Here is a 16,872-nt window from a genome sequence, read left to right on the forward strand (position 1 = left end):
TGATGGACATCTGGTTTGATTCCGTATCTTAGCTATTGTGAATTGAGCTACAATAAACATGGGGGTACAGATCACCCTTTCATATTCTGATTTCATTTCATTTGGGCAAATTCATCAGAGTGGGATGGCTGGGTCATATGGTAGATCTACTTTCATCTTTCCAAGAAATTACCAAACTGTCTTCCACAATGGTGGTACTAGTTGGCATTCCCACCAGCAGTAGATTGGGAAACCTTTTTTCCCACATCCTCACCAACATTTATTTTTTTGTTGGTTTACATATGATAGTCATTCTAAGATGTGGTGAAAGATCACTGTGGCTTTTATTTGCATTTCTCTAATGGCCAGTGATCCCAAGCATTTTTTCAGGTGAATGTTGGCCATGAATTTCCTCTCTTGAAAAATTCCTGTTCAAGTCCTTTGCCCGTTTCTTAACTGGAGTGTTTGTTTTGTTGTTGAGTTTCTTGAGCTCTTTATAGATTCTGGATTTTAATTCTTTATCAGTTGCATAGATTGCAAATATTTTCTTTCAATCTGTCAATTGCCTCTACACTGTGTTGATGCTTCCTTTGCAGTGCAGAAGTTTTTTTAGCTTGATGTAATTCCATTTTTCTATTTTTGCTTTGATTTCTTGATTGCCTGTGCTTTTGGCATCTCTTCCAAGAAATCTTTGCCTAGGCTGATGTCTTGCAGAGTTTCCCAAATGTTCTTCTCTAGTAGTTTGATGTTATCAGGTCATAAATTTAGATCCTTAATCCATGTTGAGTTGATTTTTGTATATGATGTGAGGTAGGAATCTTGTTTCATGCTTCTGCATGTGGAGATCCAATTTTCCCAGAACCACTTGTTAAAGAGCCTGTCCTTTCTCAGGGATTTATGTTAGCTCCTTTGTCAAAGATAAGTTAGTTGTATTAGTTATAGATGCATAGATTGATTTATGGGGATTCTCTTCTGTTCCATTGATCTACATGTCTATTTTTGTGCTAGTAACAGTCCTTTTTGATTACAGCTGACTTGTAGTATGTCTTGAAATCAGGTATCATGATGCCTCCAGCTTTGTTTTTGTTGTATAAGATTACTTTTGTTATTTGGGTCTTGTGTGTCCATATGAATTTTACCATCATTTTTTTCTAGATATGAAAAGAATTTCATTGGTATTTTGATTGGGATTGCATTGAATTTATAAATTGCTTTTAGTAGTATGGACGTTTTGATGATATTAAGTCTTTCAATCCATGAACATGGAATATTTTCCCATTTTTTTTTGTCTTCTATTTCTTTCTTAAAATGTTTTGTAATTTTCATCATAGAAATATTTCAGCTCCTTGGTTAAATTTATTCCAAGGTATTTAAGGTTTTTTTTTTTTTGTAGCTATTATGAGTGGGACTGACCTTAGAATTTCTTTCTCACTCATAGAACTTTATGCATATACAAAGGCTATTGATTTTTTTTAACTTTTATTTAATGAATATAAATTTCCAAAGTACGGCTTATGGATTACAATGGCTTCCCCCCCATAATGTGACTCCCACCCAAAGGCTATTGATTTTTGTGTGTTGATTTTATATACTGTTATTTTACTGAGCTCTCTTATGAGTTCTAATAATCTCTTAGTGGAGTCTTTGGTTCCCCTCTATTTAGAATTATGTCCTCTGTAAACAGGGATACTTTGATTCCTCCTTTCCAATTTGTATCCCTTTGATTTCTTTTTCTTGCCTAATGTCTCTGGTTAAAACTTCCAGGACTATATTGAATAGCAATGGTGAAAGTGGGCATCCTTGTATAGTTCTGGATCTTAGTGGAAATGCTTCTGACTTTTCCCCACTCAAGATGATACTAACTGTGCATTTGTCATCTATTGCCTTGACTCTGTTGAAGACTGTGCTCCTATACCCAATTTCCTTAATTATTTTGTTATGAATAATGTTGTATTTTATCAAATGCTTTCTCTGCATCTGTTGAGATAGTCACACGACATTTATTCTTCAGTTTCTTAATGTAATATATCACATTTATTGATTTGTGTTTGTTGAATTATCCTTCCATAAAATAGGTAAATCCAACTTAGTTGAGTGAATCTTTCAGATGTGTGATGGATTTGATTAGCTAGTATTTTGTTGAGCATTTTTGCAACTATATCCATAGGGAAATTTTCTATAGTTCCCTTTATTTGTTATATATTTTTCTGGTTTTGGAATGAAGATGACTCTGGGTCATAGGAGGAGATTGGGAGGACTACATCCCTTTTAATTGTTTTGAATAGTTTGAGAAAATTGGAATTAGTCCTTCTTTAAATGTCTAGCAGAATTCAGCAGTGAAATCATCTGGTTCTGTGTTTCCCTTTGTTTGGAGATTATTACTGAGCCAATCTCTGTTATTCATCTGTCTAGGCTTTCAATGTATTCATGACCCATATTTGGTAGATTGTATGTGTTCAGGAATCTTTCCATTTTTCTAAATTGTCAGCATATAGCTCTTCGTGTAATTCCCTATGATTCTTTTTATTTCTGTGTTTCCCATTGTTATATCTCCCTTTTCAGCTCTTATTTTACTGATTTGTGTCCCTCTCTTTCTCTCTCTCTCTCTCTCTTTGGTTAGTTGAGTCAATGGTATATCAATTTTGTTTATTTTTTTCAAAAATGCAGCTCTTCATTTCACTAATCTTTTGTGTTTTTTTGTTTCAATTTTGTTTATTTCTTCTCTAATTTAATTGTTTCTTTCCTCTTAATAATTTTGCCTTTGATTTGTTCTTATTTTTCTATATCCTTGAAATACATTGATCATTCATTTTTTTGATGCCTTTCCAATTTTTGATGTAGGCACTTCCTTTTTAATGCTGCTTTTACTCTATCCCATAAGTTTCAATGTGTTCTGTTGTCATCTTTATTGATTTCCAGTAATTTTTTGTTTCCCTTTTGATCTCTTCTATGATCCAGCATTCATTCAGTAGTGTGTTGTTCAGTCTCCATGCATTTGCATATTTTTTAGAGATAATTAGATTGTTAATTTCCAGCTTCATTTCATTGTGTTCAGTAAAGATAAATGGCATGATTTCAATTTTTTTTTAATTTGCTGAGACTTTCTTTATGACCTAGCATATGGTCTATCCTAGAAAAAGTTCTGTAAACTATTGAAGAGAATGTCTGTTCTTAAACTGTTGGGTGAAATGTTTAGTAGATATCAGGTAGGTCCATTGTGTACATTAGACCTGTTGTTTCTTTGTTGATTTTCTTCAGTTTACTTGTCCATTGGTGAAAGTCAGATGTTGATATCCTTCATTACCAGTCTATGTCTCTCTCTCATTTTTTTTTTTTTTTTTTGGACAGGCAGAGTGGACAGTGAGAGAGAGAGACAGACAGAAAGGTCTTCCTTTTCCATTGGTTCACCCCCCAATGGCCGCCACAGCCAGTGTGCTGCAACCGGCACACCACGCTGATCATAAGCCAGGAGCCAGGTGCTTCTCCTGTTCTCCCATGTGGGTGCAGGGCCCAAGCACTTGGGCCATCCTCCACTGCACTCCTGGGCCACAGCAGAGAGCTGGACAGGAAGAGGAGTGACCGGGACAGGATCCGGCTCCCTGACTGGGACTAGAACCCAGTGTGCCAGTGCCGCAGGCAGAGGATTAGCCAATTGAGCCGCGGTGCCGGCCCTATGTCTCTCTTTATATCTGTTAACATTTGTGTTAAACAGCCAGATACCCTGGTATTAGGTGCATGTAAATTTATTATAGTCACATCTTCCTGTTGAATTGATCCCTTAATCATTACATAATGCTCTTCTGTGTCTCTTTTAATTTTTTTTGTGTTAAGGTTGTTTTGACTGATAGTAGGATGGCTATATCTCTCATTTTTCTTTCCATTAGCATGGAATATCTTTTTCCATCCTTTTAGTTTGTGTATATTTTTATTGATGAGGTGTGTTTCTTGTACACAGCAAATAGATGAGTCTTATTTTTTTAATCCATTCATCCAGTATGTATATTTTCACTGGAGAATTTAGGCCATTTACATTTTAGCTTACTATTGATAAGTAATGACTCCTGGCCCTGTGGTTTTTCCATATTTATTCCTATTGTTTGCTTTGGATTCCAATTGTACTGGGAGATTTTCTGCTTTCACATTCTTTCATAATGATGACTATTTTTCTGTGTTTCTGTGCAGCACATCCTTAAGCATCATTTGTAAGGCTGGATGAGTGGTGACAAATTCTTTCAATTTCTGTTTGTTATGGAAAGTCTTTATTTCACCATCATTCTTAAATGAGAGCTTTACAGGGTACATTATTCTGGGTTGACAATTTTTTTTCTTTTAAGATTTGGACTGTGACTCTCCTTTCTTAGCCTGTAGGGTTTTCAATGAGAAATCAGCTGTCTGTCTAATTGGAGATCCTCTGAAGGTAACTTAGTATCTCATGTGCATTTTAGAATCTTTTCTTATGTTTAACTGTTGAAAGTTTGACTACAGTGTGTCATAGTGAAGATCTTTTCTGGTCATGTCTATTAGTTCTATGTGCTTCCCATACCAATGTCCTTTTCTTTCTCCAAATTAGGACAGTTTTCTATAGTTATTTAATTGAATAGGCCTTCTCTCTTTCCACTCCTTCAGGAACTCCTATGCCCTGTATGTTGGGTCATTTGATAGTATCTCATAAGTCTCAAACACTGTTGTTAATTTTTCTAATTTCTTCTTTTTAGTAGTCTGACTGAGATATTTCCAAAGATTTATCTTCTAATTCGGATATTCTTTCACCAAGTCTGTTGTTGAGGCTTTGCGTTGTATTTTTTATTTGCCATATTGAATTCTTTATATCTAATATTGCAGTTTGATTTCTTGTCAGAATCTCTATCTCTTGCGAGAATTTTTCATCCATGTCATACATGGATTTGACTCATGAATTCACTTCTCATTGATTCTGAGTAATCCTAGAATCATTATTTTGAAATCTTTTCAGGCGTTTTATCAATTTCTCTTTCTTCACACTCTAATATTGAAGTGTTGTTGTGTTCCTTTTGGGGAGTGATGTTGTCTTCCTTGTTCTTGTTTCTAGTGTTTCTGTGTTTATTTTTAGGCATTTGTGAAACACTTGGTTTTATTCAATGATGAGTTTCATCTTTGAACTATGCCTCTGTTCCTTAGTGGAGTGTCTGCTCCCTTAGGGAATACGCAGAGGCATGTCCTGGGTTTGCCCAGGAGCTCTGGTCAGTGCTCAAGAGTGGAGCAAGAATCCAGGGTGACACTTAAGAGGAGTGTGGTAGATCCCCTCTATTGTCAGCAAGGGGGAGGGGATGATCATGGATGCTGGCATAATCACAACCTCACCTCCTCTCTTCCAAGGTGGGTACAACTTCCCACAGTGGGTACAACTCTGACCCACGCTGGTACATGAACCACACAAAGAATCTGTGCCATCCTCAGTGTGAACACAGAACTCTGTGCAATGACCCATCCCAGGCACTCAGGGAGCTGTGAGCCTCTGACACCAGCCTGGAGGCCCAACTACACTCCACACCCTATGGTACAGTTTAGTATTCCCACAGCATGCAAGGCTCTCACAGTCACGAGGTGCAGAGGATTCCCTCTCTTCCTTGCAAGCTGCCCTGTCCATGGAGAGAGCAGAAGAATTTCCTGAGCCAGCTTCCTGTGGGTGCTCTGCCTTGGCAGTTTGAGCTCCAGAGCCTGTGATAAGTTGAGAGGATGGAGGCACCTCACATTCCTAAATGGATGCCTAGCCCATTGCTGACCCTGCCAGCCAGGCAGAGTCAGTGCATATCGCAGAATTTTCCCTCTGGTAAAATCTCTGGGTCACACATGCAAGAGTTGCTGAACCCTCTACTGGTGTTAAATGGTGGCTGAAACCAGGAACCAAGCACTCCATCTGTCTAAGTCTTCCACATGAGTGGCAGGAATGCAAGTATCTGGGCCATAATCCTCTGCCTCACAGGCATATTAATAGAAAGCTAATCAGAAGCAAAGGCGGGACTGGACCTCAAGCACTCCGACATGGGATGCAGTCCTCACAAACAGCAGTTTAACCTGCTGCATGACATCACTGGCACCTACAACGCAGTTTTTTATAACCCCTATTTTCTTCTAGTTTCCATTTCATCATGCTGAAAGTAGAAATGCTTTGACTAATGACTTTATGTCCTCATTCATATGTAATATCTCAAAAAGTTCGTGTAAAATGGATTAAAAATTAGTTTATTTTGGTGTAAAAAATTTTGAATCCCATGCATACAGTTCATGGCAAAAGCACAGAATGAAAAATGGATTTTGGAATTTTTTTGCACCCAAATAAACTTATTCAGTAATTTATTTTACACAAACTTTTAGAAATATACTAATAACTAATAAGGACTTTTAACATTTATTACTGTTTTTGTTTGATTCTTAGATTATCCACCTAGATTTTACCATGAATGGTGTAATTTTTCCTGATCCTTCAGGAGACTCATATAAAATGATAGCAACTTATTCTGTGTTGGCTTTTGATGGTCTTATTTACTTGGTATTGGCATTATACTTGGACAAAATCTTACCCTGTAAGTAATATTGGATTTTTTTTACCTCAATAGTTTGTTGATTACATTTAACATTTTTTCTTAATGTTATATATTTTAAGAAATAAGTAGTAAATATTTTTATTTTTGCTAAATAAATTCTTCATTTCTATTTCATAGTTTTAATGCTCCGAGAATTTGTATAAGAGCGTGCTGAAATAAATTAGTTTCTACAATGGTTTGGCCATTAAACTGTGAAAGTGCTTTCTAGTAAATATTTGTCCAGCATTATATTATACATTGATATATTGTATAACATATATTACATATTATTCTCAACATTTTCCACATATTGTTTGCATTGACAGAGTATATTAATTACCTAGTTAGCTTTTCTTTATCTTGCAAAAAAGAAAATTACACATTAGCCCAGCATTCCTTCATGTGTAAGGATGCTTTTTTCTCTTGTACAATCTTATTAACCCTCTTACCTCATGTATTTTTCTATTTTGATTGTAGTTTAGGATATATATTTCTATATAAATGCTTTTATGTATTCCTATGTCTCTGTTAATTCTGCTTTTTACCTGAAGGCCTTCTAATAACACACTAATTTTTAAAATATCAAAAAATTAAAATGCCGGCCTTTTTTTAATCCTGAACAAATATAATTTCTCCATATATTTTAAACTTATGTACTTGCTGGTGACTATACAGATTTTACTTCTGTGATAAAAGTATTTAGGCTCACAAACATATCTGCAATTATTTTATGTGCCATTTTAAGTCTGTTTTCTCCCACATATTTAATTTAATTCCTTTCATTATCTTTTAGATCATATTTCACTCAAACCTAGAGTTATACTTTATTGAAAGTTCTATTACATTTTTTAGCTTTTACAATGTATTATTTCTTTTCAGTTTCCTTTGTATATTTCTGAGTTTTCTTCTCATTGATAGGAGGTTAGAAACAAAAGATTTTATGTTTAAAAGTTCAAGACCTTATAAGCAAGTTTTTTTTTTTTTTTTGCTCCTTGCATTAATATTACTGTTGTGATACCCTGTTTCTTCTTGATTAGATGGAAAGGAGCGCCATTACTCTCCATTATTTTTCCTGAATTTTTTATCTCGTTTCCAACACCAAAGGACTGATAATAAGATCATTGAGAAAGAAATAGATCCTGAGCATCTGTCCAATGATTGTTTTGAGTCAGTAGCTCCTGAATTCCAAGGGAAGGAAGCCATCAGGTAATCACACTTACAGTTACATTAGAGTATGTGTGCAAGGCTGAAGTATTATTAACCAATAGCAACAGGGTAAGGCTGAGGCAAACTGATTGAGAAGAAATTCACTTTTATTAACAACACTTTAAACTGTTTCAGTGCTGTCATCATAAATTTCTCTTAATTGCTGCTAGGAAAATTCTCTTTGGTTACCCCTATTTAACGTTACCTTGTAATGCTCCATTTGTCTTTTTCCATGCTTCTGTCTCTTGTCTCCCACTTTTCTTTTGTATTTGCTCTTTTCATTCTCTGAACTCTTCCTTCCATAGTCTGGTTGGCTTAATTGGTGTGGTGGAATAGGTAAGAAACTTAAAGTAAGAAATTCTTACCTCCTAATACTATGCTTGTATCTCGTTTGATATGTAAGCATAGAAAAAGTAGCAAATTTCTTGAAGTGTCAGTGTCCTCTGTGAAACAGCAATAACATCTACTTTGTAGGTTATTATACTATTTGGTATGTAAATGAATCATGAAGAGTACTTTAAAAATCTATCCTCTGAGACCCTGATTCCACTGTTTTTAACTCAGCAGGTATAGGACTGAACCCAAGTATCCATTGATTTAAACAGCATTGAAGATGTTTTCAGCAAAGTTTGCAACAAAGTTCAAGAATCAGATATTTAAATATTAGCCATTTATTTTTAGCAGATGATCATATAGTACTTAACATGTACCAGACATGCACTAAATTCTCACCAAAAAAAAAAAACACAGATAATTTTATTTCTTATGTTTTACAAAAGAGAAAAGTGAAGTATTAGAAGATTAGATCTCCCAGCCAATGTCATACAACTATAAATGGGGAGCTGGGATTGGAATCCAGACACTCTGGTTCTAGGTTCTCTGTTTTAAAAATTAGCCAAAATATCAGGAAGCAAAAGATTAATAAATTGGGAGTCATAGCTAGAAAGTGAACTGCAAGTATTACTCTCTAAGACAAAGAGCATAGATGTGATCCATATACCTAAGATTCATCCATCTGGTTCTTACCTTATTTCTGTTAAGTCTTCTAAAATGCCAATAGACCCCATTAGAATATAGCAACTCCATACAAAAAAGGCCAAGAGAAGGATAATCTTCCAAAACTCAAGTCCAGTTTTATCCACCCCTCTTGATATTATTATTCAAATTATATATGTCAGAGCCAATCTTCTAGGAAATACATTACATAGAAATATTAAGCGGCCAGTGCTGTAGCTTAGCAGGTAAAGGCACCACCTGCAGTACTGGTTCAGGTCCCGGCTGCTCCACTTTCAATCCAGCTCTCTCTTATGGTCTGGGAAAGCAGTGTAACATGGCCCAAATCCTTGGGCCCCTGCACCCACATGGGAGACCCAGAAGAAGCTCCTGGCTCCTGGCTTTGGATCAGCACAGCTCCAGCCATTACAGCCATTTGGGGAGTGAACCAGTGGATGGAAGACCTGTCTCTCTCATTCTCTCTCTGCTTCTGCCTCTCTGTAGCTTTGCCTTTCAAATATATAAATAAATCTTTTTTTTTTTTAAAAAAAGAAACATTAAAAACTTTTAGTTGCTCTTCTGCTGCTGCCTAGTGACCCAGGAGAAAAAGTGAAATGTTCTGTTCCTCCTCTGTGACCGGCTCCTATGCCCCAACATTAGCCAGTCTGCAATATTGGCTGGATATCCCTGTCTCTTGATCTGAGGTGGAGGCCTTTTGCTACTGGCAAACTAAGAATGGCAAGTCATAAAGGTTTTTTGGTTCCCTCTAGGAGCACCTCACCTCAGATCCACACCAAAGTACAAAAGTGAGCTTTGGCACCCGGCGTGCATATTCAGTCACCACGAGGCTGGTTCTACGGATGCAAGGCAACCTGAAAGTGTCCTTTGGCTTCCCAGTCCACAAGTCTGATATCTACTTTTTTATTTTTTTTTATTTTTTATTTTTGACAGGCAGAGTGGACAGTGAGAGAGAGAGAAAGGTCTTCCTTTTGCCATTGGTTCACCCTCCAATGGCCGCTGGGGCCAGTGCGCTGCAGCCGGTGCACCGCGCTGATCCGAAGCCAGGAGCCAGGTGCTTCTCCTGGTCTCCCATGCGGGTGCAGGGCCCAAGGACCTGGGCCATCCTCCACTGCACTCCTGGGCCATAGCAGAGAGCTGGCCTGGAAGAGGGGCAACCAGGACAGAATCTGGCGCCCCAACCAGGACTAGAACCCTGTGTGCTGGCGCCACAAGGCAGAGGATTAGCCTATTGAGCCGCAGCGCTGGCCCGTGATATCTACTTTCTTCACAGTGACCCTTTCTTAGTAACATAACTGCCTTTTCCCACCCTAGACATGCCAAGTCTATGCCAATTAATCCATATGTGTGTATTTGATTTTGTATGTGTGTGCAAGGTACTAATTTATTTCTCTTTTTCCAAGTAATCTGTTCGCCTTATATGTGGGGATTCTTCCCCTTTCCTTAATAGTATTTAAATTTATGTATCAGAGAGTATGTAGGAACACTTGCAGTTGTAACTAGAAGCACAATCCTGGTTCAGCAAAAGTATCTGTATTTTATTCACAACTCCTTCTGATGACTCTACAGTTTCATTCTCCTCTAGGGACATTGCTTGCACATCTGTAAATTCCAACATTCCCAGAACACAGGCAGGATGTCTTTCCAAAAACCACAGGGCATTCTTCATCTCTAAAATCTGAGAAAAGAAAAGTACTCCTAAATGGAAGCTTTTCTTTAAAGTGAAATAAAATGTAAATGTTCCACTTCAGTGAGCTTCCTACTATAAAAAGAAAATACAATAAAATATCTTGACATATTTAACACCTTTTAACTCTTCTTAATTTATTCTTTATTAATTTAATTAACAGAGTTCAAACATAAGCTGTAGATGATAAAGAATCTAATGAACAACAGATGTAGCATATGGGAAACCATGATTAAAGCTTACAGATTAGGCCGGTGCCGTGGCTCAATAGGCTAATTCTCCGCCTGTGGTGCCAGCACACCGGGTTCTAGTCCCGGTCGGGGTGCCGGATTCTGTCCCGGTTGCCCCTCTTCCAGGCCAGCTCTCTGCTGTTGCCAGGGAGTACAGTGGAGGATGGCCCAAGTGCTTGGGCCCTGCACCCGCATGGGAGACCAGGAGAAGCACCTGGCTCCTGCCTTCGGATCAGCGCGGTACACCGTCCGCAGCAGCCATTGGAGAGTGAACCAACGGCAAAGGAAGACCTTTCTCTCTCTGTCTCTCTCTCACTGTCCACTCTGCCTGTCAAAAAAAAAAAAAAAAAAAAAAAAAAACTTACAGGTGAATGAACTGATCTTGAATAGAAAAAAGAACATCAAGCATTCTAAGATTAGAGGAAGAAAGTGAGAATAATCACAGAGCATTCTCCCTTTATAAGAGAAATTCTAATTGTTTTACTGTAACTTTCTAGATACACATTTCTATTTTCTGTCCTAGAGCAATTTTTAATTAAATTTTTTGGTCATTCTAAATAGACTGGTTATGCCATCCTTATGAAGTGGTTCATTCCATCTGTCATTGTAACTGGAGTTATTCATAATCTGTTTTTCTTCTGTTTGCTAAGTAAGCACTCCTTTTGTCATTTCAGAATCAGAAATGTTAAAAAAGAATATAAGGGAAAATCTGGAAAAGTGGAAGCTTTAAAGGGTAAAGAAAATATTTCATTCTTTCATTGACACAAAAAATGGTAATGTTTCAAATATGAAAAATTTGAAAACATAGATAAGCAAAGTAAAAAGGATACAAATACTCTATCACCTGGATGTTAATCACAATTAGGAATTTTTACAAACTAGAATGTTAACAGACTGTACATATTTATGGGATACAATGTGATAAATCAGTACAAGTCGTGATGTTTGACAATTAAGTCAGGTAAGTTAGCATTTCCAACTCCTTAAACATTGCAGATGTTTTTGATTAATATTCAGAATTTGTACATGTTTAAGGGGTACAATGAGGTATTTCATTAAATGTATAAAGTGTGTGCTGATCAACTCAAAGTAATTAATGTTTTCCTCTCCTTACCTTTAATTTATGTTTGGAGACTTCAAGCTCACATCTTCTACTTGCACATAAAATTTCTATGTTAGTGTAAACTATAGTCACCACCATGTACTGTGGAACACTAGAATATATTCTTCCATATATTTGTTTTGGTACCTGTTATATAGCCTAAATGTTATATAAAATCCTGCTAAGTATTTCAAGAGTTTATTTCCTGGATGGGCTCAGCTCTGGCTGCTGTGGCCATTTCAGGAGTGAACCAGTGGATGGAAGGTCATCTCTCTGCCTCTGCCTGTCTCTCCTTCTCTGTAACTCTTTCAATTAAATAAATAAATCTTAAAATTTTTTTTGACTTGTGAGCATATAACTCATCTTCGATGTATGTAATTTTACATTCTAAGTGTAATTTCAAGCACATCCTCTAAACCCCTTAAATGGAATAATAGTTATGCTTACCTTTTAACACTTAAGATTTAAAATTTTTCTCTAAAACTTGTGTTTTAAAATAAAATTTGTAAAAAATCAAAAAAAAATTTATTTCCTAAAATGTATCATACAGTGAAAATGTGATTTCACTTTGTTTATTAAGATTAATAAGCAATATTTTATATATTTATACCATAGTTTAGATTCTTGACTTCTATTTCAAATCATTTATCTCCAATATTATAAAAATCCGTATTGCCAGAAAAGCACATAATTAATAATAATAACTACAGTAATAGCAATAAGTAGTAAAATTTCATTGAGTACTTAGTGTTTGTTGAGACCTATACTAGGTAATTTGTGTGGACTTTTTCTTCCCTTACTCCTATGAAAAACATATTAATGTCCTCTTCACCTCAAAGATGGGGAAACTGAGGCTTACATTTTCATGTATATAGTGATATGTGTCAGTTCATTTGGTAAGCAGTATCACTTTCCTCTTCCCTTTGAAAACATTTTGCTTTTTTTCCACTTAATAAGCATAAAATTTATTAATATACTTGTTTAATTGTCCAATATCATTTATTAAATAATTCATCTTTTTAATGAATTTGAAAGGCCATTTTATTAATATTTATTTTTATGTTCATTTTCATTCATTTGGTTCATTTGGTTAATTTCTTACATTAGTCGCTGCATCCTGACCTAGTAGCATGTTATTTTTATTATTATGTTTGTGGTTTATTGGTGTCATTGTACCAGTAACTTATTGTTTTAGTTCTCTACTTTATTATTTTGGCAATTATGAAAATATTGAATATTATATATTTTAAAGTATTGAAATTCTTGAGACATATACAACTTAACAATGTAATTATTTTCTTCCATGTTTACGACCCTTGTCTAATTCTCTCCTATTTATAACATGAATATTTTGTTGTAAAACTAGGCTTGTTCTTTGACATATATGAAGGTCAAATAACTGCGATTCTGGGTCACAGTGGAGCTGGGAAATCTTCACTTCTAAATATCCTTAATGGATTGTCTGTTCCAACACAAGGTGCGTAAAAAGAAAGATATCTGAAAATAGAATGAGGCTGTATGTATGCCTTTCTCATTTTAATTTGATGTCTAAGGATAAACAAAATTTTTTAAAAGTTGTTTCTCAGAGTGAGATGATTATGAGTGTATTTACTATTTCCCCAACTTTATGAAATCACTAGCTTTATTCCATTGTGTAATATTTTAGGAACATATGCACTACTAAAGCATTCTTTGTGTTAAGAACAGTAATGATGGGGGCTGGCGTTGTGGTCCAGTGGATTAAGCCATCACTTGTGATGCTGGCAACCCATATCAGAGTGCCAATTCCAGTCCCAGCTGCTCTGCTTCTGAACCAGCTCCATGCTAATGTGTCTGGGAAAGCAGCAGAAGATGGCCCAAGTATTTGGGCCCCTGCCACATGTGTGAGAGACTAGGATGGAATTTCTGGCTCCTGGCTTTAGCCTGGCCCAGACTTGGCTCTTACAGCCATTTGGGGGATGAGTCAGTGGATAGGGATCTCTCTATTTCTCTCTCTCTGTTGCTCTGCTAATTACATATATACATGCATATATAAATCTTTTAAAAAATAGTAATAATAAGAAATTAAGTCATAATTTTAGATATCTGTGAATATATGGCAGTTTCTTGAATAAGATATCCAAATATTAATAAAATATATTATCTTGCCAGTATTAAATTAATTTTTTCTATCCGTAGGATCAGTTACCATCTATAATAAAAATGTCTCTGAAATGCAAGACCTAGAGGAAATCAGAAAGAAAACTGGTGTTTGCCCTCAATTCAATGTTCAATTTGACATACTCACTGTGAAGGAAAACCTCAGCCTGTTTGCTAAAATAAAAGGGATTCATCCACAGAAAGTGGAACAAGAGGTAGATGGGCATGCTTGGATTAATTGCATTATCAACCATTTACCAAGTTAAGTCATTGCCACAGAATCCCCTTCAGTATTTTATCTTTCTTGTTGAGAATAAAATTTAGGAAAAGGGGCCCTATAAAGAAATATATTGCTTTAATGGGAAGTTTAAAATTATATAATATGTATCATTTTGGCTTTTAAGATTTTGTACTTTCTAATGTAGGTACAACGAATTCTGTTGGAATTGGACATGAAAGACATTAAGGATAACCTTGCTAAAGATTTAAGTGGAGGACAGAAAAGAAAGCTGACCTTTGGCATTGCCATTCTAGGAGATCCTCAAGTAAGTGGAATTATGTAAGGGGAGGAAAGCAGATTGAGTGTTCATAAAACATCAAACTTTCTACCACTATCAGTGGTGGATCTTTCATTGTATGTATCAAGAGAGAATTTACCATATTTAAACTATGAACATGAGTCTATTGGAGATGGATGTTTATATAATTACTACAATTTGCCTGAGTTTTATTGTTTTCCATGTTATCATGTGAAAATAGTTAACAGAGAGAGCTAGTTTACATATCTTCATCCTCTGTAGGTGTTGCTCTTAGATGAACCAACTGCTGGACTGGATCCTTTTTCAAGGCATCGAGTGTGGAGCATTCTGAAGGAGCGCAGAGCAGATCATGTGATCATTTTCAGTACCCAGCTCATGGACGAGGCTGACATCCTGGCTGGTAACTGCTGGTTTTATCTCAGTGTTAGAAGGAAGAATTTGGAAACATTAGAAGCAATGTTTATAACTAGGACAAGAGTCCTGCTCTTAAATTATCTCAGCAACGTGTCTATTCCGTAGAAGTTTAGGGTATGGCAGGAGTCCAGCCTCACTGTGGAATTCCTTACTGGTTGTATGTTTGATAGTTTTTGACCACTAATTAAAAATAATGGCTTTTTTTTCACATTAACACTCATTTAATTTAAACATCTGGATCATCTTTAATAGACATTTCATTGAAAAATAACCACTCAAGTTAGCATCAAGAGTAGAGAATATACTCATAACTTTTTGGGAAGTTTTGGAGAGTACGTAAATAGAAATAGACTGATTATCCTGAGTTCATTTTAAGTGCATCACTTTTAATGTATGTTTCAAAATTCAAAATATTCAGTAGATATACTTATACCCCATAGACCACTTCTCCTCTGGAATTCTAATTGTTAGTTCCTTCTCCCTGTTTTCTAGAGAGAGGAAATGACTCCTAATAACCTTTCTCACTTGCTGCTTTTTACTTAGATAGAAAAGTGATCATGTCCAATGGGGGATTGAAGTGTGCAGGCTCTTCTGTCTTCTTGAAGAGAAAATGGGGTCTTGGATATCACTTAAGGTAAAGACTTGGGTAAAGATTGTATATATATGTTTTAAATACTGATGTATCAAAAATGGAACTGGTCTTATGCATCATCTTTGCCACCCGAGACTCATAGGTGTTTCCCAAATACTTTTCCTAAAATTTCAACATTCTAACCCAAGTCTGAGTGTTAATGGAAGGACCACTTCATGTTCTACTTTTCTAGGCAGCTTTCCTGTGCAGTTTAAACCTCTACCTTCTTCCTGTGCTCTATTTGCTCAGCCAATTATATAATCCTATAATAATATGGCTTTTGTTTTTTTTTTCATAGAAAACAAAGGAAAATGATTTCAGAAGCCAGTATATATAGGGAGTGAATCTGATATAGAGTAGTGAGAACTGTTTCTAACAAGAAAGTGTGTATATCCAAGATGAAAGAGATGAAAAAAAAACTATGGGTGCACAAAACATGAGTGAGAGTCAAATTTCCTTATTAGCAACTAATTAGTGACAGCTACATGATCTAGTGTAATAATCATTTTCCTTAATGTAATCTATCATATTATTTATGTAATATATAATAATATATTATATATTTCTTTTTTATAGGAAAAATGCATTTTATTTAATGATCAAGTACACACGCATATTCACATGTATAACTAAAACACTATTTACTTTTACCAAGTGGGACACATTGAAAAATGTTCCGCTCTTGTTCTTGCATTTTAAAATTAAGTAAACAAATTTTGCATAAGCCATAACTGCTGCAGAAAATTGTCAGCACTAATTTACAATCTCCCTCTTTAGAATTAGACCACCATAGCATTCCTGACTCAGAGAGAGGAAAATCTCACATAGCCTTGCTACCGTGTATCAGCCTGGACTGGTTTATCACCTACCCTTCCAGGCCCAAGAGCTGAGGGAATGACTTGCAAGTGTGTAATAGGGCCCTATGTCTGTTACACATTTATATAAAATTTGATCCCCATTTGATCCCCACAACAACCCTGTGAGGTAGGCAGGGAGAATATTGTCAGATTCACTCTACAGAAAATGAAGTTGAGGTTCAGAGAGGTTAACTAACTTTCCCAGTTATTGTATATGTTGCAGGAAGTAAAGTAAAGCAAGACTCACCGACCTTTAGGTTGGGAGCCCTCGTCCCAGTACAATACAGTTTCTAACCTTAAGTATTTTTATCACTTCATTCTTTTTTTAAATTACTGATTCAACATTATAGAGGATACAACAAAAGATTTAATTTGAAACTTATGCCAAGCTTATGCGTCTCCAACCATGGGCATTTATGGCCACAGAAAATGGTTTTAGCAATCAACGTTCTTTTGACTCTAGTCTAATAGGAAAGAACTTCAAGGTCAAAAATATTGAAGAGAAGTCAGAGGA

At 35.9% G+C, this 16,872-nt stretch overlaps 1 protein-coding gene across 6 annotated transcripts in view; it reads left to right on the plus strand.

Annotated features, from left to right (window-relative positions):
- The window catches only part of ABCA6 (ATP binding cassette subfamily A member 6), a 76,723-nt gene that overhangs the window by 14,338 nt on the left and 45,513 nt on the right, over positions 1 to 16,872 (plus strand). For all 6 annotated transcript variants that reach the window (XM_051825892.3, XM_089316723.1, XM_051825891.3 and 3 more), the window contains 8 exons: positions 6,395 to 6,542; positions 7,580 to 7,748; positions 11,351 to 11,409; positions 13,145 to 13,255; positions 13,957 to 14,132; positions 14,343 to 14,462; positions 14,718 to 14,856; positions 15,414 to 15,504. In XM_051825892.3, coding sequence (XP_051681852.2) covers positions 6,395 to 6,542; positions 7,580 to 7,748; positions 11,351 to 11,409; positions 13,145 to 13,255; positions 13,957 to 14,132; positions 14,343 to 14,462; positions 14,718 to 14,856; positions 15,414 to 15,504 — 1,013 coding nt within the window. The remainder of the gene's footprint in view (positions 1 to 6,394; positions 6,543 to 7,579; positions 7,749 to 11,350; positions 11,410 to 13,144; positions 13,256 to 13,956; positions 14,133 to 14,342; positions 14,463 to 14,717; positions 14,857 to 15,413; positions 15,505 to 16,872) is intronic.

Source organism: Oryctolagus cuniculus, chromosome 17 (genome assembly GCF_051225735.1).
Source record: "Oryctolagus cuniculus isolate XC-2025 breed Fujian yellow rabbit chromosome 17, ASM5122573v1, whole genome shotgun sequence".
NCBI classification, from domain to species: domain Eukaryota; kingdom Metazoa; phylum Chordata; class Mammalia; order Lagomorpha; family Leporidae; genus Oryctolagus; species Oryctolagus cuniculus.